The sequence below is a fragment of the Heliangelus exortis genome, chromosome 1 (assembly GCF_036169615.1).
Source record: "Heliangelus exortis chromosome 1, bHelExo1.hap1, whole genome shotgun sequence".
Classification (NCBI taxonomy): domain Eukaryota; kingdom Metazoa; phylum Chordata; class Aves; order Apodiformes; family Trochilidae; genus Heliangelus; species Heliangelus exortis.
This window is the reverse complement of record NC_092422.1, coordinates 104594270-104616620: the sequence shown is the minus strand read 5'-3', so window position 1 is coordinate 104616620 and position 22351 is coordinate 104594270. Positions and strand designations below refer to the sequence as shown.

The 22351-nt window shown below is 44.9% G+C and overlaps 1 protein-coding gene across 1 annotated transcript; it reads left to right on the top strand.

Moving 5' to 3' along the window:
- Nucleotides 1-2181: 2181 nt before the first annotated feature.
- LOC139801774 (uncharacterized) lies at nucleotides 2182-11175 on the top strand. The gene is made up of 6 exons (XM_071756441.1): nucleotides 2182-2344; nucleotides 3176-3454; nucleotides 5394-5642; nucleotides 8884-9021; nucleotides 9629-9748; nucleotides 10953-11175. Exons 1-6 carry the CDS (start codon nucleotides 2284-2286, stop codon nucleotides 11111-11113), a joined length of 1008 nt encoding a protein of 335 aa, XP_071612542.1. The 5' UTR covers nucleotides 2182-2283; the 3' UTR covers nucleotides 11114-11175.
- The last annotated feature ends 11176 nt before the right edge of the window (nucleotides 11176-22351 follow it).

Sequence of the window (22351 nt, the reverse complement as noted above, 5' to 3'; positions counted from 1 at the left end):
TCTGCAATGACCATACAAAACATTATTTGTTTTTCTATAAAAAGGGGAAGTGTATTCTCTGGGTAGCCAAGGGTGTTGTGAGCATTCGTTCATCAGGGTCAGCGATTAGTGTCTAGTCTCATCCAAAAATTCATTATATATGAAATTTTAGAGGATTACTTTTTAAGAGGAGACTGCTTGTTGATGACAACACAGATTGTGCATATGCTGTCATCTTTTTCCTGGCTGTAATTTCCTTTGTTTTTCATTTTTTCTTCTTTTCTTCAAATGAGGGAGAATATGTGGGATAAAAGGAGGCTAATGGGACTTCATATACTGTGTGATGTATGGGGCTCTCGCAGTCAGAAATATTGTACTCATAAATGTACTCATTTACCCTGGAGTCACTGTGAGGGAGACTAAATACAGGACACCGCAATGTCACAGTCATGCAGAGTCATTTCTGTAACAGCAGAGCTACAGTAGGAAGGTTGTATTTTTCTTTGATCTTACTGCAAATCTGTAAGTGAGGCTGTTATTGGCTGGAGAAGAAGATGAACTTTCACTGGCTTTGGCTGTATGGAGACCCCTTTTGCATTTTGTTATTTTTCTGAGATTCTGAACGTTTTTGGGTGCTATTTTGAGGCAAGCTCACATGTGCTGTCTGTATTGTCTTGTGTCTCTACCACAGCACTGCAACCTTAAGCTCTACCAGCTTGCCCTTCAAGCATGAAGGTGAAATGAAGTTGAATGTGCACATCCGAGGCAGATGGTGAGCCCATCTTGCAGTGGTATTTAAGAGAGATTTTCTTCATGTCATTTTCAGCAGCACAGAAGGAAATGAAAGTGTTTCTTACTGTAAATACTCTTCTCTGTCCTCCTTCCTCACTTCTGTAAGTGTCTGAAGACTCACTTCACTGCTTTTCTCAGAGAAGGCTATTTCTGTCACACCTTAGATCAATTTAGGCCTGTCCTATGCAAGCCTGAGAGACACAGTACATCAATTTAGGCTTGTCCTGTGCATGTATGATAAAACCAGGATGATGCTATGCTAGCATTGAACAAACTTGTAAATTTTGGGCACTAGAAGCAGGAGGTGAGGTGTCATTGTCATTGCTAAGAAGTCAGAGGGACCAAGCCACTGGCTGAAATGTGGAGTTATCAAGCAGAGCCAAATGGTTTGAAAAATAGTGCAGACAACAATGCAAGGGGTCTAGCCATGTTTCAGAAATGCATGTGTACATGTAATTCCACTGTGTGGAGCTTCCTTAACAGGCTCTGTCAATGTCTGTGTCCAGAGAAGCCTCTTGAAGGTATAAGATTCCCATCTGCAACCTGAACTGCTGTCACAGTTGTTCTCCCAGCACATCTGCTAAGTGGGTCTAAAAAAATCCAGATGTTAGCTCAAACGGTTTGGTAGTTTACTTCGTCCAACGAGGAGGCAGTTTCTGCTGCATTGCTTCTCTAATCCACCTTGACACTCTTCCATGAGGGCAAGCAAAGTATCTGGCATGGTGTGACCCTGTGGATAACCAGTTCACAGTGGTTCTCAAAGATTAGCTTTTCAGTCTCATCTCTGGTACTTGAACTCCAAACAGAGCCAAGGTGGCTTTCAGGCTGCATTCAGTGCTGTAGTTGTGATTTAACTTCCCGTAATCTTTATTCTTTGTATGGAGCCCTTAACTGCATAGCAGGTGCCATTCAGTCACTAGAAGAGCTCAGCAAAGTTCAGGCTGCCTGTATAGTCTTTTAGTATAGAGAAAGAGCCTTCTCTCACACCTCCTGCTCATGAGACTCTTCTTGAGTCTTCTTGAGACTGATCATTGAGTGATCAATGTTGGTATTTCAGAAAATTATCTGGTCTGCGTGTGCAGTGCTTTATCTGACTGGATGATTTCTATTCCCTGGGTGGGGATGCTGTACTTCAATAAACTGGAAAAGGATGATAGAAATAGGTCTTAGTCCACTCTTGGCCTTATCATCTTCCTAAATGGGGTGAGCTGACCAGGAGGTATTTTTGTCTCTCTTCACCTCACAGCTCTATTTTCACCTCACTTGCTTCAAGGTGTGGGACTTTGCAAAGCACATTGTGGCTCGCACTGGTTCAGCCTGAGTTCAGTCACCCAAAGCCTTGCAGGTCTATTTTGAAACATCATTCAATCTGTCCACTATGGAGTTTCTTTTTTTTTTTCCCCTTTTTTTTTTTTTTCACTCTTGCTTCTGACATCATTTCCTGAATGCTACATTCGCTGAGCTCTGTAGCCAGATCGTCTTCTCAGCATATGATGCAAGGAGCTCTTTAAAATGGATTTCAGCTTTCCTTTTTCTCTGCAGTGCTTGCTGGTGATAATAACTGTTACTCATGGTAAGTGGGATTTTTCTTTACAAAGCTGGCACAGATGAGCAGACACCTTAATTTTGCACCAAGACCTTTTAAAGACTCTACCAGGTATGGGGAGACACCAAATAGTGTAACTGCTAATGCATGAAAGAGGCAGTCAGACCAAAGTAAGACAGACTATTATTATTTTCTTAGTAAATGAGTGATAACTAACAATACAGTACTTTCTCCGAGTACTGTCTCTGTAAAAGCGTTTCAGCGGGGAATATAAGGTCCTTGTCTGCAGAACATTGGCTGAAGGGGCTGGGGAGCAATATAGTCCTTGCTTGGTGTGACCTTGGGTTAGCCCCCAAGCTGCTGTCACCCAGCCATTTACCCATCTTTGATTTGTGTACAGCAACTTAATAGTGTGCAAATATACTGTGAGACTTTTCCAAGGTAAAACTGCAACCTGATTCTTTGGGTAAAAGCAGCTGTGCAGGCAGTGGTTGTTGTTGTGCCTTCTGTACAGTACCCATGGTATTTATTCCCTGTGGATCTTTCCTTGCACAGGCTCTTAGCTCTGAGGGGTGTGTGTGGTAGCTGGTCAAGTCAAATTTGGGGGAGAGAAAAGACCAGCTGCTTAGCCTTTTGTCACCTTCTGAGCATGGTGTGCACACCACGGCTGTGTTATCAAGAGGGCAAGTTGGCTTTGGAGAAGGCTACCCACTCCTTGTAGTGATCCCAGCCTGTCCCAAGGGGTGGGTCTGTCCCTTTCATGTCTCACCTGGGCATTTGCTTTTATGGGAGGCAGCCGAGAAGGGATGGATGGACATGGCAATCTCACTGTTCACACTCTGTGTCTCTCCTTTCAAGGCTCTGCCACCTGGACTGGTGTTCTCAGCAGCGGTTCAGCAGTCTTTTCTGTGGGGATTCAGAATCTGCAGACCCTCTCCAGCATGAGCAAGGGGGGCAAGAGATGCCTGACTGTTGCCTCAAATGATACTTTGTTGGCTGAGTGCGGCACTTCCACCACGAGATGCCTGAACTTTCAGAATGGCTCCCTAGTGCTGAGGGGTGTGGAGAAAGAGGATGAAGGAACATATGAGTTTGCTTTTCACAACACCACCAGAGTTTTTAGACTGGAAGTATTTGGTAAGTGGCCTTCTTGGCAACAAATAGCTTTGGAACTTGTGAGCCTGGCTGATAGCTGTTGTCTTGAAGTTCTTCCTAAGAAAGTGCTTGAGCCTGCAGGGGCTATAGGTGCCTCTGGGATAGCTTTGCAAGGCTCTGGCACATCAGAGAGTAGTAATGGTGAGTGTAAACTAAGGGATGCTTTTTGCATCCACATTCTATCTGTTGAGCCTTCCTTGATCGGTTGAGCCAGTCCTATATTTTCTTGATGTAAAACACAGCAGCACAAAGTGTTTGTTGAGCTACAGTATATAGGCATGTAGCTGGAAATACCAGTCTATTGCCAGAGTGATGTTCTTGATGACTCACAAAAGGTCTCAGTGACTGACAGGATTTTGCTGCCTGTGGACATGCTTCCCTAAGGTGTTAACCCTGCATGAGCTGGTTCTGGAAACTAAGGTGGACTTCTGTGCAGGTCTGGGTTAGGCATGCTGGGGTTTTCCTGTTTTGTCTGGTCGAGAAAAGATGCTAAAGGAATCTAGGTGATTTTATGATTCTTTGCTGCCCATGAGTAGCTTGGAGGTCAGAATGTTTTGTGTCTGTTCAGAGAAGAGCAATAGGTACATTACTGTGACAGTCTCTCTGCTGTTCTCCCTGTGACCTCAGAATTGCCGCTTCCCTTCACAGGTCTGCTTATCCATCTGTGGGGTGCACAGAAACAAAGTTGCTTCCATACATTATCCAGTTCATTGCTTGGGTTAATATGGACAGGGCTTAAATAGGTTTCCCCCCTGCTGAATAGACTTCCAGAAAGCCAGCGACCATTGCTCTGGTCCTTATCACCATTCCTTTTGCAAGGCTTTCACCTACATAGGCTTCTAGGAGAAATTGAAGTGTATGAAATTGTAATGAAAATGTCTGACCAAACTGGTCTCTCAGTGAAGACAAATGAATCCTTATGCCATTTTGGTGCAAACAGGTGGAACTGCTGTGAAGTTTAGGTCAAAGATGTGGCTCTTTAGCATGAAGATCAAGGGCTTAGACTGGAAGTAGGCAAAGACTGCACAAATATCCTGGATTTAACCTCTATTTCAGAGGACTTGTTTTGGGAACTTTTGTCTCCTCATATTCTGTTGCCACACATAAGTTAGTGAAAGCAATTTCACAGCAGATATTCCTGGAGTCAGTGAATTTTAGATGAAGATGTTGTCCTAGTGGAAGAGATTTCTGAGCTTATTTACATAGATGTTTGCATAGATGTTCTCAATGTAAATCCTACTGTCATAAAACCATATGTCTTTTCTGCCTAGGCTGTATTTGCAAAGTGGCAAATATGGAAAAAAAGTTGCCTCCTTGTAGTAGTCTGATAGAGAGAAATTCAGGAAAATGTAATTGATCAGTGATGGATTCCTTTGTTTTAAGCTGTGTGTAGTCTGAGTCAGCCTACCTAACTGTAGTTGTCTGGTGTTAGTACCTATGTTGGGCATGATTTATGCCAGTTTCTTTCTAAAACTGAAGAAGAGGGAGAGTGACAGCAAAAGTACAAACCTCTGTTTGAGAAGAGGGCATAGCTCTGAAGCTATGGTTATCTGCTTATTACAGAGCAGATAACCTCTGGTCAGCAGATGCCTTGGGTGTTTTCACCATCCCCTCAGATCTTTTATTTTTTGTCTTTTCTATTTCAATAGGGAAAAGGACATCTCCAAAATAGGCACCAAGAGTAACAAGTAGGCTTGGATGGGCACTGCTAAGCATTTCAGAGCTGGGGGAAGGCACTGAGGAGTCTGAGCACTGATTTATGTGCTCCCTGGCTACCAGAAAATGCAGTAGTATTAAGAGTGGTATTAAGTGGTATTTGTTGGTAAAGGAAGCTCTGATCCAGCTCATGTTCACTGCCAAGTCTGCTCCTCACCTCTTTCTTTCCTCCCTGTTCCCATTGCTTTGTGCTGTGTGTGACCAGAGCCGTCCATTAGTATCCAGTGCTTCCCTAACGGGACCGGAGAGTTGTCCTGTGACGTGACCAGCAACGAGAGCACCAGCTTCCAGTGGCTGCTGAATGGCACTGCTCTGAGAGCCCCTGGGTCTTGTGTTAAGGATGGTGGGAAGAAGGTTCTCCTGGACAAAACTGTGCCTGGGGAATTTGTGTGTAAGGTTAGCCACGGGAACGCCGTCACGAGGACCAGGCCTGTTGCGGTGTCTTGCAACTATGGTGAGTACCAATGTGTCCAGAAAACCTAAAGAGCTGTTGCTGTCTGGATTTTTCTGTCTTCTGGCAGCTGTCTTCTAGACTTACCACTTCCTCTCTTTAGAAAGTGTCCCCTTCACTTCCTTCTCCCTCCTGCATGTCTTGGACTGATGTAGCCTACAATCACAGAAGGGATGAAAGTTGTTCAGGAGGTCCTTTTACCCAACAGATGTATTTCTATCTGTCTGCTTTCCTATTTCCCGGTGATGGAGACCTTGCACCCTCCTGTGCACTGATCCTCTGTGTGGGTTTGTAAGCATGTAAGCATGCTTTCTATTCTGACGTTCATCCATTACCCAGATGGCCTTCCAGTTTCTGCAACATTTTTAGAAAAACACCTGCAGCCATTCAGCCCTGTTGCTGATGGATTCAACTGAGGTGTTTTCTGCCTTGTCTTTTTTTTCCTTATGTGGGCCACCAGCACAAAGATTTATCAGTATACAATTCTCTCTCCATCAGCCCTATCTCATCAGAAGTGAGTAGAGATACAAGTAATTTACTGAAGAAATGTAGGGGGTTGTCACTCCATGTCTGTGCACAGATATGTAGTTCTTTAAGAAAGTTGTGACTTTATTTGTTTGCAAGCTGCCCATAAATACCAAGTACTCTGCTTAAATGAGCCGTAGTTCAATGAAAGAGAATCCAGATCACAGGGCGTACCAAAACTGTCAGGTCCTCAAGATGGAAAACACTAGTCTGTGATATAAACTCACATTAATAAAAAAAAATTTAAAATAAATTGATTAGATAACGTTCAATGTGATTTCACTTGCATCTCCAGTAGTGAAGGGTTTCCTTCTGTCTGGCAGCAAAGGTGTTCATCCTACTATATCAGAGTGGCCTAATTTAACCCTAAGATTTTTACTAATTGATGATCTTTTCTACTACAGAAATTGTACTGTGCAATAGCACCTAACATTTTAGAAATTGTCTTGAGATGCTCCAGCTCTGCACCAGGTACTATCTTTTCTTCTGTGGTTAGCATAGAGCTGGTGTGAAAGAAAAATTACTGACATGAACCCTGTATGGTTTGTTCTGGCATTCAACAGGAGTGCCATGGGTTGTTCATGTCTGATCACGTTGGCACTGCTGGACAGTATGTACAATTCTGGCATTTGTGATTACAGAGCAATGACCTTAATTTTGTCCAGTTACAATGGTCAGAAGTTGCTTGGCAAGACCCAAGTTAGTTGAGGCACTGGGGAATGAGGATGTGAACATCCATGAGCTGTTCAGTCAAATCCTGTGATAAATCAGGCAAGTGCTTACAGCTGCCATTGTTTATTCTGGGTGGCTGCCCAGTCCCCTGGGTGTGATATCAGTTCCCATTTCCTCCCAAAAAGCCCAGAGGTGAATCTAGTGATAGCTCTGTTGGGATGAATATATGCATGGACATGTATTTGGAAGGGTCCGAGAGCAAGAAAGTAGCAGCACTTCTACTTTTTAGTCACTATATGCAACCACATTTGTGAAAAGTGAACTAAAGCAGTTCTGAATACTAGTAAAATGGGTTGAAGAGTTCAATTAATTATCTTTGTGGATTATTATTTGCTCCAGGCAAAGGGCTGGATATAGTTTTTCCACTGTAGGTACAAGATTTATGTAAAAGCACCTATTTGGACAACCTGTTGACTGATTTAATTTTCAATGATTGTTAGCATGAAACAATTTGGCAGAAATACTGTAAAATCCACAGGCACCAAAGGGCTCTGATCATGCAGGATCTAAAGCAGAGGATTCAGAAATTAACAGGTCAGCATACATAAAAGGGCTTTCTTGAGTTGTTACTTGTTTGATTCCCTATTTATTACTGCTCTTTAACATAATATTTTATCTAAGTTTAGAACTTTTTAACAAATTACATTCTTAGGAAAATATATTTATGAAAAAGCATTTCTGATGTACTTATGCCTTTGACTAAAAGCTGTAAGCTTTCATCAAAAAGGAAATAAAATTATTAGGGAAATTATTTCTCATTTGCTGAAAGTTTAATTTTGGGGATAGATTTTTTGAACTTGGTAACTTTTCAAAAAAAGACTGGAACAAACACACAGAAAATACTTGGAGTGTGTGTAATTTCACACACAGGACCACATGTCTGCAGTTGTTTCTACTGCTGTGGTGAGTATGTGGACTATTACAGCATGTAGTATGTCCTGGAACATTTGAAACACTTCACAGCCTCTGGGGATACACAGCAAACTGTGCATTTGGGGTCCAGAAAGCAAGCTCCAAGTGAACCTGTTCGTTTCCCCAGTGTGGTTCTGTGTAGGTGTGTGCACAGCCAAAAAGAAGACATATGGGTCAACAAGGGAGATCTTGTTTTACTTAAGGAGCTTTAAGGAATTTGTATTATGGCCATAGTTGAGCTGTATGTCTTTTTTTTTCATATGGGAAAAAGAGTTCTCTTACTGGCTACCCCCATTTGGAGCAAATTGCTTTAGTGAAGGAGTGAGTCTGGATGGATCTTTCTTTTTTTTCTGCAAGTCTGTGGTGCCCTCTACCAGCTTCCCTCCTCAGCAACAAGTCTGACCCACCCCAGCAACCCTGAGCATGAGACTCTGAGCTGGGTGATGGTTGACACTGACGTGTGTGGCCTTCTGCACAGCAATCTGTACCCATCAGCTCCTGCTAGGCATTTTGCATTTCTCAGCTGGGAAAAGGAATAAAGAGAACTTTTTTCCCCAAGAAGCAGTGACACTGGTGGCTCTGAGCCCTGTGGCTGGAGTCCCTGGTGCCCAAGGAAGTGCAGGCTCTGCTCAGACTTGCTTTGAGGCTGGTGTAGTCTTTATATAGCTGCTCTAGCTGGATTCTCTGGGGCTTCATGTGAGCTCTGAGGTTAGACTTTGCATCTTTTATTTCAGCAGGAGATGCTAGCTCAGGTCTTCCTTCTCTTCTCAGATGCCTGTTTTCATAAACCCACTACCTTTCCTGCTAAATTTGATTAAAATGTATGGAGAATCTTTTATGTTAATGGTCAAAGTAGCCAGAAACAAATGCACACAGCATAGTCACAAAATTCCATGCTATAATTAAATGATGTGACATGAATTATGATGAGTCTCAATTCATCATATCAGGTCCCCTGACCCAAACCTAAAGCAATAATAATGCCCACATGCTTTAATCTGTCTGCAGGGTTTCTCCCATTTGGAGAAACAAGCTTTTCCACACTTATAACTAACAGCACCCTGTCCTTTTGCAGGAGACCTGCTGCAGTACCCGTGGTTCATTTACATCCTGGCAGGGTGTGCAGCGGGTGCCCTTATCCTGCTGGTGGTTGTGTCCTCAGTCATCTGTTGCTGCATGAAGCGGAAACACAAGTTCATCCCAGTTCCTTCGGGTGAGTGGAGAACATTTCTGTTCCCTGGGGTGAGTCTCACTGAGGACTACGTTTCTGCAGTCTGGGGTTGAAATAGCCTCTGCATAAACTGGCCTCAGCTTGGTGGCTACTTGCCTTCCAGCCAGCACCTGCCCTCACCCAGTGGAGTGGAAAGCTGCTTGCTGACAGGCACCTGTTATAGCCAGTGGGGTCTTGAGTTAAACCTTGCTTTTTCTTTTTTCACCTCATGCTTGCCACCATGTGCTCCTGGCCAGAAAGAAACACAGCAAAAACTTCTCTACAGGCAGGAAAATTCACCCTTATTCAGGTCTGATACTGAAAGGACCAGAAGGCAGTCCTTTGTCAGCACCAGTTGCTGAATGCAGTCTGCCTGTGCCCAGTGAAGCTACCTCAAGCTGTGAGCCTGTCAGCACAGCCAAGCTGGTCTCTGACAGGTTGGCAGTGGCCCTCCATGCTTGGCATCTGTCTGCTCCAGAAATGGAGCCAGTGTCATATGAGGACAAGACACACGCATGTGTTGGTGGTCTGGCCTTGCAAAGAATGTGCCAAGGCTGCTGGCAGGGGGGGAGGACCTCTTTCCTTCAAGTCTCTGATCTTGGTTTTACAGAGGAGGAGAAGGATGATGGACTAGCAATGTCTGTGGTCTCCAGTGAAGGTGTGAAGAGCCCTCCCAACGGAGACCACGTTGAGGCTCAAGCTGCCCAAATTGACTGCCCTCCAAAGCCTGGTGTGTCCAGTGACTTCTTTTAATTCAGGCAGATAGCCTGGGTGGGAGAGGGAGGGACATGATGGATGTGTGTGACTGATGGGGGAGGAGCTGGCTGTAGAGAGAGATATGGGACTTGCTAGCACAGGGAGGGTGCTGCATCTTGTCCAGACAGCAGAAGTTGCAGCAGGTCATTTATCAGTGCATTACTTGTGTGCTGCTTATGCACAGTAGTAGCTCTTGCCCTCATCCAACTGTGAGTTGTAGTGGCAGCTGTCTCATAAGCATCCTGCAGAGGGTACAGCCAGCAGACTGCAGGCTGTCTGTCCTACTGTTTTCTGTGCTAAAATACACATCTCAAAAGCAGCAAGCTCCTGATACAGGCCACAACCTGGTCTCAGCACTGTTGTTCCCACTTCTGGTGTCCTTCAGTGAACCATGCACAGCCTCCCGGCAGCTCAGTTCTTCTTCGTGCCTTACCCTGGATGCTGCTTTGCTCTGCTTTCAAAATATTAAATGCTACACGTGAACATAGTGCAAGAAAGGAAAAAAAAGATGTAAGTCATTCAGGTCATTGTTTAATATTAGTATGCTTAAGGTGTAAAAAAAAATTAAAAAAAAAATTTAAACATTGTCAGTTTAACTGACAAAGTATTCTGTATTTAAATTTTCTACAAATAAGTAAAAACCAGAGAATCACAGAATCATAGAATGGTTTGGGTTGGAAGGGACCTAAAAGATCATTTAGTTCTAGACCAGGTTGCTCAATGTCCTGTCCAACCTGGCCTTGAACACTTTGAAGGGTGGGACATCCACAGCTTCCCTGGGCAACCCGTTCCAGTGTCTCCAAAAAATTCAGAGGTACATGTGGAAAGTATTTTGGTGATAACATATTAAATGTGTAATTAAATAAAAATTTAATTACATTTTAATTAAATAAGACAGCTGTTATTCAGGTTTAATTACTGAGATGTAACTGAATAGTTTTGTCTTTGTTTTTTTGGGCAGTTGAGCCCAGGGAGCTTCAGCACCAATGTGTCTAAAGCCACAAGGTACAGCTCAACAAACGAGTAGTTAAAAAGAAAAATGAAATTTGGCTTGCAGACATGTGGGAGTAGGAACTGAGCAGGGCAGGCAGCCCGCAGGATCAAGGACTCAGAGAAGGATTTCCATAAGGGTGAGCGCAGTGCAGGCACTTATAAACCATTTCTCCTTTCTTTTTCAGATGCTGCTCGAACTGGTCAAGGAGCTGAGCCCCAGCCACTGGCAGAAGAAAATATACCAGTGGAGATAGAACCTGAGGGAATGCCAGACCAAGGGGTCATAGTTAATGTCGAAAGTCAGGAAAATGCCTCAGACTGTTTCCCAGATCCAGCTGATGACTGATCTGGCATGATTGCTTCCACCCTGTCTTGGAGCCTATGACACCCACCCTTTGCATTCCATAAGTCTCATTGTGTGTAAGAATTGGTTCAGAAAATTTTAGCAGGGGAAAGATGTCAGGTGTCAGTCCTGCTAACCTAATTAACAAAAAAATGAAAGAGAAAATACAAGGGAAAGTGCATGTGTGGCTTCAAGGCCATGCTCCTGTAGGCTGACAGGTTCACTAACAAACAAAATTGGGCAGCTTTTTAATGCTTTGCCTGTTAATAGACCTGAGGCAACTGGAGCCCTAGAGGACAGCCTGAAATGAGATGGGCAGTTCCTCCTGCTCCCTGCCCTCTGCCCTCACCCCCAACTTTGCCATGTCTTCCTCAGCCAGCAGTTCCTGCAAGGAGCAGGCACGACAGGCAGATTGAGGTGGCCTGCCAGCCACCAACAGAAAAAAGGACCTGCTAGAAATTTCCTGAGAAAGCTTCCTCTCAGGAGATCTCAAGCCGTTTTTCACAGGCCCTGCTAAAAAAGCTTGATGGAGGTTTCAGCTGGGTATCTGCTGTGCTGCGTGTTTACCTGAATTGCTCCTCTTAGTTCCAGAACCTTTGTGACTGGGCCCTCACTGCTTGCTCTGTGGGGCCAGGGATGGTGTTAGGGGCTGCTGCATGCAGACCCCAGAGGTGACACTGGCTTGCTCAGCTTTCGATGTCCTGTAATGGCAGGGGCTGCTGCTTACCTTACACCAGAACTTAACTGCTTGGGTTGCCTGTGAGTTAAAACAGCTCTGTCACTAGCTTGCTTGCTTGCAGCAGAAGGGTGCCTGGGGCTTGGGTGTGTAATTTTGGCAGAAACATTGATTATATTGCTGATACTGTTCATCAGTGCAAGCCTTCGTGCCTTTGGTGTAATGGTTTAGCTACTGCAAGCTGATTAATCTGGCCATCTGCCTGTGTGTGTAGGCTTTTTTGGTGCTGTGTTATTTGCACCAAACAGCAGAAATTTATGGAATCTCTTAGGCAAGCCCTGCTGCTATGCATGTCCTGTTCTGCTCAGTGGAGGAGGTTTGTGAGTAGAGCAGCTGGGGTAGACCTGTAGAGAAGGATGAGTGAGAAGAGGGCAAAGACTCAGTCCCAGGCAGCAAGTAGCTGAGACCCTGGCAAAGCTGCTGGGGGCTGCAGGGCTGTCAGACCACATGGAATGCTGCAGGATGCACTGCCAGAGCAAAGAATATATGGTGTAAGTGTATTTTGGTAGATGGAAGTGAGGCATGTTGGTGTTAAACGAGCCCACTGGGCTAGAACGACATGGTAGAGCAAAAGCAGGGATGAAACAGAATGGAGCTGAAAGGGATGGGGAGATGTGTAGTGCATTTGTCTTCCCTAGTCATTTTGGCACTGTTTTATACTGTGCTGACATTGTGCCATGAATCTCTCTGTGGAAGCAGATTTAAGGTATGCCTTGTAAGTGTCATGAAACAAGGTCTGCAAGTGCCTCAGCAAACCCAAAATTAAGCTGAACTCTTCTCTCCTAAGAGTGGGAGATGGTGGGATGGCTGCATGCTTGCCTGGAAGTCCTTCCTTTCTGCATACATGGCCAAGCTCTGCACCAGTGACACCCAGCCATAGGTGGTTGTTCTTGTTGTTTCCTTGTCCTGTGACCATGTTTAGAAGATTTTTGGATCTTGTGTGTGTGCAACTCAGCCTGTCTCTGCTTTTAAAGGCTGCTTCAGAACTCAGATTTACCCCAGCAAGAGGGAGATAATGGTTCTTCTCCTCATGGTGCTGTGTCTCCTTCCAGTATAATCATTCCACAAAGGCTGTGAGCTGAGTGACAAAAATGTTATGCTGAGTGCTTGGGGTGGCAGCTCCTGTAGCCAGCACAGTGGCAGCGATGCTGAGTGAATGGGGATCACCATCACCAAGATTAGGGGAAGTAGTCAGATTTGCTTCTCTTCTGCACTTTCTGGCAGGAGCAGGCAGGGGACAGTCAACTCCAGCATATGCTTTGAAGGCTGAACAGTGCTGTGACATGCACTGGAGAGGATGACAGCATTTGGGGTGCCCAGGGTGACAAAGTTGGACCTGCCTTGTCCAACTCTGCATCCCAGCTCCAGCTTGCCCTAGAGCCACCTTGCTGCTGCCAGCCCTGGGGGTGATGAGGGTGCCCCAGCAGCTGTTAGCACCACCACTGGTGCAACCCCAGGTGGGGAAGGATTTTTTTCCCAATGAGATGGGAATCTGAGACCTGAGATGTCTTTCTGAAGTAGAAAGAATCTGTCTGGTTTTCTGTCCTTCCCTGCTGAAGGTGCCATTCAGCAGCAGAGCAAAGGTTTCTGTTCATGGGGGAGGTCAGGAGAGAAGTCGTGCAGCCTGTGCTCTTCCTTTAACTATATATGTTCATGCCCAGCTATTGTTATGTTTTGGTGTTTGGTTTTTTGGTTTGTTTTGTTTTTTTTTCCTGCGATCATTTTGTTCCTAATAAAAAAGATGTTTTCTAACTTGTTTTGGAAATGTTTAAGTTCTGTTATTTAACAATCGTTTTTGTTTTCCACTGAATGTTCAGGCAAGTTTCCAAGTTTTTACCCTGCCAAATAAAGAAAAACTGATAATGAGTTACTGCTGACTAGAGCTGACTTGGGTAGCCTGACAAACTGAGATCAGAAGGAGATTTGTTTGTTAGGCAGTCCAGGAGAGACATTAGAACAGTGGTACATAACTAGACCCCATCAGGTTGAGTGCTAAAGTGCCTGCACATTTGTGTGCACCAGCAGCTCAGCTCACCAAACCATGCTCTGGTGCCTTGCCTGAACTGTGAGGTGCAGGGAAGGAACACAGGGAGATGGTCTTGCTTTACTCATTTTATCCATCTGTATTTTTATGTGACACCTAAGCCACCTCAGCTGCAGGAGAGGATGCTTGACTGTATGCTGACTCCTTTTGCAAGGAGGAAGTGGTGCTCTCATTGAATGGTTTTGGTTGGAGGGGAATTTAAATATTGTCTAGGCCCAACCCCCCTGCATGGGCAAGGACACCTCCCACCAGACCAGGTTGCTCAAAACCTCATCCAACCTGGACCTGAACACTTCCAGGGATGGCGAATCCACAGCTTCTTTAGGCAACCTATGCCAGTGTCTCACCACCCTCACAGTAAAGAATTTCATCCCAATGTCTAATTCAAATCTCTCCAACTTTCTGGTGGGCCCCCTTCAGATACTGGAAAGTCACTATAAGGTCTCCCCACAGACTCGTCTTCAGGCTGTACAACCCCAACACTCTCAGTTTGTCCGTAAGGAGAGGTCCTCCAAACCTCTGATCATCTTTGTGGGCCTTCTCTAGCTCTTTCCAACAGTTCTATGTCCTTATTCTGCAGGGTCTAGAAATGGACACAATACTGCATGTGGGATCTGACAAGGGCAGAGAAGAGGGGGAGAATCACCTCTCTCAACCTTCTGACCACCCTTTTTTTGATGCAGCCAACAATACAGTTGGCCTTCTGGGCTGCAAAGTCACATTGCCAGCTCATGTTGACATTTTCATCAACCAGCACCCCCAAGTTCTTCTCAGACAAGCAGGCCCAGGTGGTGGGTAAAACAAGTGTCCTGATGGTTTGTGACGATATAAAATCCTTTGATGTTATTATTACAGCTTTAGCCCTGGACCAGTGGTGTGACTGGACACAGGGGATCCTGTCCTGAAGCCTATGAACCCAACATCCCAAGGAGCCACCTGCCTGAATTTCTAATTATTTTCCAGCCTGCTTATAGTGCTGCTTCACCCAGGCAATAACAAGAATACTTTTGGTTCTGGGGCTATCTGGCAGCATAACAGGTATGGATGTACATGGTTCTGTCAGGAATTTGAGCAGGGACAGAGATGTCTGTGCTGCCTCTTCAGGGATTCTGGTGGCCTTGTTTATGCTATGCCATGTCAACCCTATCTGCTTTCCAGTGGAGGGGGGCTGCTTGGAGAGCTGTCAGTCATGCTGTCTTCTCCAGCTATTGGTCTTGCTGGGAAAGGCTGGGAGTAGGGCAGGTTCTATCCCTCTACTCATTAAGTGCTGGTGGGACAAAGGGAGCTTTTCTCTGTGGGAAATGTGGATGTTTTGGGATGTTGTTCCTTCCCAGTGGACACAAACCACCAGTGATTTATAGTACTGTATAGGTTGGATGCTTAGGTTTGTATCCACACCAATGTTTCATGGTGAGAAATATTTCCCTCTGCTTGCTGCGTATGCTAAGCAACAGATGACATGAAATATGTAGTTTTTTCATCGTGTAGTTCATGCAGTCTATGAATATAAAAGTAGAATGGAGAATGATCTTATTTGACCTAACATATAAGTGAATGCAAAAGCAGGAAAGAAATGTGTTGCATAACAGTGAGCTGAGAAAGGGGAATGATCTCTGGATTTTTTTTAACACTCAGCATGAACTCATCTCCACAAAATTCTCACTCCAGTAAAGTTCCCCATCCCAGAAATGAAACAGTTTGTTCTCCATTTTGCAACTTCTACACTCAGCTGCCAAGTCTGATGTCCCCTGTGTATGTAGCCCTTGGGGTCCTCCCTCAAAGCCCAGCATGGGGGCAGAGGCACCAGGACAAGAGCAACCAGTTTGTGGGAAGCTGGAGAACCAGCCCTCCCCACCACTATCAGTTCCACAGAAACAATAGAGTAGAAGTTGGTGAGTCTATCTGCTGATAGTAAAAACTGTTAACAGGCCACTTTACAACAGCAAATGAAGTGTTTGTAATAAATACTGAAGAACCATGCGAGCAGTGGTTGTGTTAACTTCTGATGAAACTCTTGGTGTAGCTGGAAAAGCCCTCCAAACTTTAGGAATGTGCATAGAAGTTCATGTCACTCTTTATGAATTATTGCAATTCCTTTCATAATAAACCAACAAGGTGAGTTCAGATATAACTCAGCTGTAGGACACAGTTTCACTGATTGATAACTTCAAAACAATTTCCTGAACATTATCCAACAAACTCTGGTGTTGCTATAATCTGGAAATGTAGGTATTGTTACCATTAGGTGGAGAGGGAATGAGATGCCCCATGGAATTGCACAGGTAAACACACAGAACTGGTAACAGAAGTAGGAAAGAAGAGCAGCATCACCCATTTCTGTCTGAGCTGGAAGCAGAATTTGGTGATGCATCATCACAGAGGTTTGGAGTAGCACTTGGATATTGCTTGTGCCTTCAGCCAGGCTGCAGTCAAGCCCATCCTGTATGATGCTAGCAGTGGTAAGGTCCTTCCTGAGCATATGCAATGCTCCTCTTTTTTCCTCTGGTGTGAAGCAGGCTGAGAAACAACATCATCACCCAGTGGGGACCCTGTGACTTTGTCCTGCATTGTTTTTGCTCATGAGTGCTGCATTTCCTTTCTGCAGGATTACATGGCTCATCTATCAGGCAGGAGATGTGGCTAGAGACAGCAGGAGAGTCTTGAGAACCTAGACGGACCTTAGATTAAGCCCTTCTAAATATTTATACTTTTCCAGCTAGCAAATCATTGCAGGTTTTTTGTTGATTATGTAAAGATTAATTTTACTTGGATATGATCAGTTAAGAGGCATCTCTGGGCTGTGCAGGACCACTGGGAAGTGCATCATCTTCCTGGGTGACCTCCCTCCAAATGCTGCTTGCATGGGTCCAGACTGAAAGTGGAGGTCTTGGCCAGCTCTGGGACTGAGAGACTCTTACCTCCAACCCTCCTGATCACCAACAAGCAATGTGGCTGAATCACAGGGCCATTCATTATTGATAGGGACTAAATAAACTGTTCCCAGTCTGTACCAGACTGTCTGAAAGTCAAAGGATGTTTAGTGGTAAGGAAGATGAGAGCAGTCTGGCGTGAAGGGGGAAAGAAGGAGTGGGAAGACATACCCTCCTAAAGTGCTCAAAATGGGTAAGCACCTCAGGAGCTGGATAGCAATTACATTCAAATAGCATGTGAAAAGCCCAGAGCAGTTCTGCCTATGCATGCCGATGGCATTGTTGTCATCTTCATGGGGGTATTTCCCCCCTTAGCTTGCAAGTAGGATTTCAGCCCAAGCAGCTTTCTAATCCCTGAGGTTCCCGCCCCTCCCATCAACGATGAGTGTATGAGGGTCCTGACTTCATCAAATTGTTTATTATAATCACTTAGTATTATCATTGATTATTTATTATAATAATTTATACCATGTCTAGGTACATGGCGATATTCCTCACCTCTCAACACACCTACGGATGTGTTCATGGCAGCTCAGTTCCTGCCTCAGGAGATAACATTGACATCTTCTTCAGTCAGCAGCTCCTGTCACCTTCAAGCCTTTCTCAGAGAAGGGGCAGTCCACCAGTGCTGTGCCTCCCCTTTGCTCAGGGGGCTGGGTTTGGACCTGCTGGGCTGTGACCAGGGATAGCTGATATCCCAGCTGGAGCTGGTTATGGGTCTGCAGGCAGTGAGTGGAGTGATTCAAGGGGCTCCCCTTCACTTTTCATGTGCTCTGGGGGGGGCTGGAGGGGTGGGTTTTGCAAGGATGATGTGAGTCTCTGCATCCTGAGAGATGGGAATACTTGGCTTACACCCACTCATTTTATGGGTGCATTTGGCCCTGGCACACTGGGAGACATCTGTAGTGCTCTCATCATGCCATTGTGCCAAGCACTAATGGTAAGGAAAGGTTTTCATCTGTAAAGGTAGCAAATACAAGTGGCTAATGTATTACAAACCAAGAATTACTTGGAGAAACTTTTCAGTGAATCTTCTGGAATTGCAAATACAGTACATTAAAAAGAGTTATTACCTGCTTCCATGTCATATGCAAATGGAATAAAGAAATACAGTTTAGTAGCTAACCCCCTGCCAGCATTGCTATCTCAGTTTGGTTTATGCAAGTTCCTCTTAGAGAGCAAAGCATATTTTCCAAAAAACATGGATTGAAGCAGTTTTAATATAGTTTTTTGATAGATTAAAAGTAATGTAATAAGATCTCTTCAAACAAACAAACAAAAAAAAAAATAGAAAAGATGATGTGATGGTGTTTTTATCTCTATAAAAAAGATTGCATCTGGTTCCATTTGTTGAACTTTTTTGGACTGGTTGGCTGATCTTAGCAAGTAATTTTATCCTTCTCATTATCTTATCCTCCTCTTATCTTCTCATTATTTTATCCTCCTTGTTATGCCTCATTCCCTGTCTGTAATCAGAGAATTATTCTGGTTGGAAAAGACCTTAAAGATCATTGAGTCCAACCATTAACCTAACCCTACTGAGTCTAGTGCTAGGCCACGTCCCTGAGGACCACATCTACACATCTTTTAAACACCTCCAGGGATGGTGATCCAACTATCTCCCTGGATACCCTGTTCCAGTGCTCAATAACACTTTCAGTGAAGAAGCTTCTGCTAACATTCAAACCAGGGACTTTTAGATATGTAATACTGGGGTGATCATACAGACCTCCTCTGTAAAATGGGTGTAAGCCTTGCTGGTATGCAGCAGCACCTCACACCTGTGTGTTGTGTGGCTGAGAGCTGGGAGACCTTGTAGGGTGCTGCATGTCCAGGTCTGTCAGGGCTGCAGAGAGCACTGAGGTGTGGCTGCCACAGGATGCCTGACTGCCCAGGGTGTGAGGGAAGAGCTTCACCAAAACTGCTGCGCTGGATGGCACTTCTCTTGTTTACCTAGTTAGCTTGCGAGATGCTGGTTTCCTTCTGACTCTCTGGAGTGTGACAGAGGGAGCTTGGCCTCATGTGTTGCTTCGTGGCTTGCCACCAACCCCCCAGAGCTCAGATGCATTATGCAGAACATCCTTTGCCTGACTTACTGAGATCTTAAACGCCACAAATTCTCAGAAATGCAATGACACAGCTCCTTAGCCATTACCCTTCCTGGCTGACAACAGGAGCTGTGGGCTGTGAATGTTTAGAAAGCCAGGTAGCTTTGTGCCTGTGCTTTCCCCTGCTGTGGCAAAGGGCTGCTTTTTGCTAAGGCTCACGTAGCTCCCTGCTGCAGCACCCCAGCACAATGTGTTGGCAGTGGAGTCGAGCATGGTTGGGGTAGGGGGGAGACACCATCTGGCTGCCCTTTTCTCCCAACACACTGAGGAGACGGGTCTGCCGTTGCTTTTCCATCTCCATGTGGGTCTGGGTCACTGAGGTAGGAAGGAAGGTGCTGCCTGGTCTGGACAGAGCAGGGTCTGATCCTGGTTTGCCAGGCTGCCAGGGAGAGCAGAGTGTCCTGCTGCTGTACCAAGTAGCCCAGACCTCGCTGTCTTGCCATGGCAAAGGCCTCAGCTCCTGTTTTCTGCCCCATGCATTGTCCTCACAGCTTGCTAGCTGGGGGGACTAGTTGAGTCAATGCATTGAAATGGCTCTATGTAGGGACAGAAACATCAGACAGGCCAAAACCAGGTTCACAGAGCATGGGAAATTTGTGGGACCAGAGAAGAAGCAGAGGAAATTGAGCTGCTAAGTTGGGATCCACATTGAGCAGCAAAAAGGCTTCTATGCTGCACTGGACCTTATGGCCCCAGATGTACACTGTGCAAAGAACACCTGTATTAGGGATATGAAAGGCACCAGGACCCTCCTTTTCTTGCTTCTTGCAAGTCTGTGCTGATGGGTCACCCAGTTGCTTCTCAAAACTTTACCTCTTAATTTCCTGGTGGTAAGGGCCAAGCCTCCTTATCATGTGTATGTATAGGGCCACATAATGGACTTTTGTTTGCTATAATAACTCCTCCACCTAATAAATCAATTGCAGTCACAGATGACAGCAAGTTTGGGATTCACAGCGACACTTCAGAGAGTCTTATCCAAGATCTCCTAGGAGAATGGACATTTTGTGCCTGCATACATGCATCCCAGGGGCTGCACTGATAGGACAAATCCCTACAGTGACTCTGCAGCTTATCAAGAGAGCTGTGCTGATGGCTTGCACTTGAAGTTAAGACCTTCCTTTGTGTGTAGCAATTGTACAGAGGCCTTCCAGGGCACCTCCTAGGAATAAATGCCTTCAATACTGAAACGTAGTACCCACTTGTTCAGTCTCCTGGATCAGTTCTCATTCTCCCAAGCCCTGGGTTTGGAGATTCCCTCCCTCCTCTCTGGAGTTATAACAGTATAACAGAATAAAACATTGTACAAGAAGTCAGTTATTCATGCATTTGTTAAACTGATGATTTCTGGGAGAGTGTCAGATCTTAACCAAAAAATTACTTAGGTGGTAGTAACAAGCTGTCTTTCCTGAATGTATTTCTAAAAGCAGATGTTCTTCTAATGGTCTCCTTGGGTATTTGGTCCATTCTTCTCTCTGGTGATGAAGGAGCATAATGTAGTTAATACAGATCTTTGTGTATTTATCATTGCTATGACTGGAAGAGGCTGCTCTGTTCATCTATATGGCTTCTCATGAAAGACAGATTGATTGCATCAGACTAGCAAATTTTTGCTTGGAGCTCAGGATGTTTTGCTGTAGTCATAATAGTCATTGAAATTACTAGAATAAGAAGTTGAAAGTTAGATCTTAAATCTAGCACTGTTACAGATAACGGAAACAACCATTGGACAAGTAAGATGGAAATATACCACCTGCAAGAGTAACTTTCTGATGGGATGCTGACATCTGCTCTGGCCTCAGTTGTTGTAAACCACAGACTGTCAGATTGCTCTGTCTGAGGAGGTTACATTCCTTTAGATCAGACCTAAACTGTGTGTCTTTTGTGAGGTTTGGCTGTTGACATCTGCTTACAGGTGGGAAAGAAGAAAATGAGTTTGAGAAGCAATACCTGGGGCTGATGATATGGTATTATGGGCATCGCAAGAGAACCATTTCACTTCAAATAATCATCTGAGGAATATTCTGCATGAGTCACGGTTTGAAATCTTCCATTTACCTTTTCTTGCAGAATCATAAAACTGTTCCTGCAGGCAGCTGTTTCAATACTGACAGAGGGTGTCACTGTGTATGGAATATTCCCCCTGCATACATGCAAAGCAGTGTTCTCAGTCTGCATGTAACAGGATCCTAGGCACTACGTCAGCATCCCTGCCAAACCCTTGGACAAAGATTTGTTTTCAGTTTGTGATCTTCCTATCTGCACCATTTCATTTGAGCTGGACAAGTTCCTTTCTTGGCTCTGTGTGAAACAGAAGTGAGGTGGACATGTTATGTGGCCTTTGTCAGCCAAATGGCTGAAACTCCCTGTAGAAGCCAGCAGCTCCTTGGCATTTCACAGACCAAGGCCAACTGCCCCTGCCAGGGCTGATTTTGCTTCTTCCCCACTCCAGCCACTGCCCACTATTCACCTGTATCCTGCAAAATGCAGTAAAGGGGAAGGAAATGTGCTGTCATGAAACTCTCAGCTACCACTGAGGGCCGCCCAGATAGAACCCAGTTGTTGGTCTTGCATGTGAGGGTTGCAAACCCTGGGGAGCTGCCAAAAGCGAGGTTGATCCTGTCCAAAGCTGCCCCTCCACATGTAATTACCCACCTGGCATTCCAATCAAGATCACATTCCCTCTTAGCCTCACAAACTGTGCCTCACAAAAGGCCTATCTTCATGAGAAAGTTCAAGGTATGAATCTGCGATACTCTCCTCATTTTTCATGGTGAAAGCTTCAGGTACAGGGTAAGTGCAGGGTGTCTGGCTCTTCCTTCAGGGAACAGTATCGCATGAAAATGCCATTTAGTATATCTGAAGCTTTGTACCAGAGTATATGGTGCAAATTAGCAGATGGACTGCAAATCCACACTGCTTTATTGTGTGTTGACTTTCCTGAGAAGAACATGCCAAGTGTATTTGTTCTCTTCTAGCAGACCTAATAACATTCTCTCTCTCTCTTTTTTTTTTTTTTTTTTTTTTTTTTTTCCTTTTAAATAGCTGTCAGGCATGAATGTTTATTGGCTCACTACTTAGTTAAAGATTTGGAGCTGGGAACAGCTACATATTGTCTCTTGAGATGTTGCACTAAGATGTGTGGGAGTCTGTCACCTTTACATGGAAATGCAAGCATGATACTTACATTCCCCATGAGGAAGCAGCTTGCTGTCTTACAAAGAACAAAAGAGAGCAAGCAACAAAAGCAAGTGTATGTGACTATAGCTCTCTGTGGCTTTTGCAGTGGAAACAATACCACAGTGGCTGCTGCAAAGAAACACCCCATTGTCACGGCTGCAAACAGTCCTCTGCTCTACTGCGTGCAGGCAGCTGGAGATGTCTATCAGTGCAGTGGGCTAACCAGAGGCCAAGCATCCCCAG

What these genes read in the sequence shown, in the direction of transcription:
- LOC139801774 (XM_071756441.1), top strand. Translation starts at nt 2,284, where the DNA reads ATGGATTTCAGCTTTCCTTTTTCTCTGCAGTGCTTGCTGGTGATAATA. An exon ending in TTTTAGACTGGAAGTATTTG is followed by an intron (nt 3,455 to 5,393) that starts GTAAGTGGCCTT and finishes GTGTGTGACCAG; the next exon opens with AGCCGTCCATTAGTATCCAG. An exon ending in GTTCATCCCAGTTCCTTCGG is followed by an intron (nt 9,022 to 9,628) that starts GTGAGTGGAGAA and finishes TTGGTTTTACAG; the next exon opens with AGGAGGAGAAGGATGATGGA.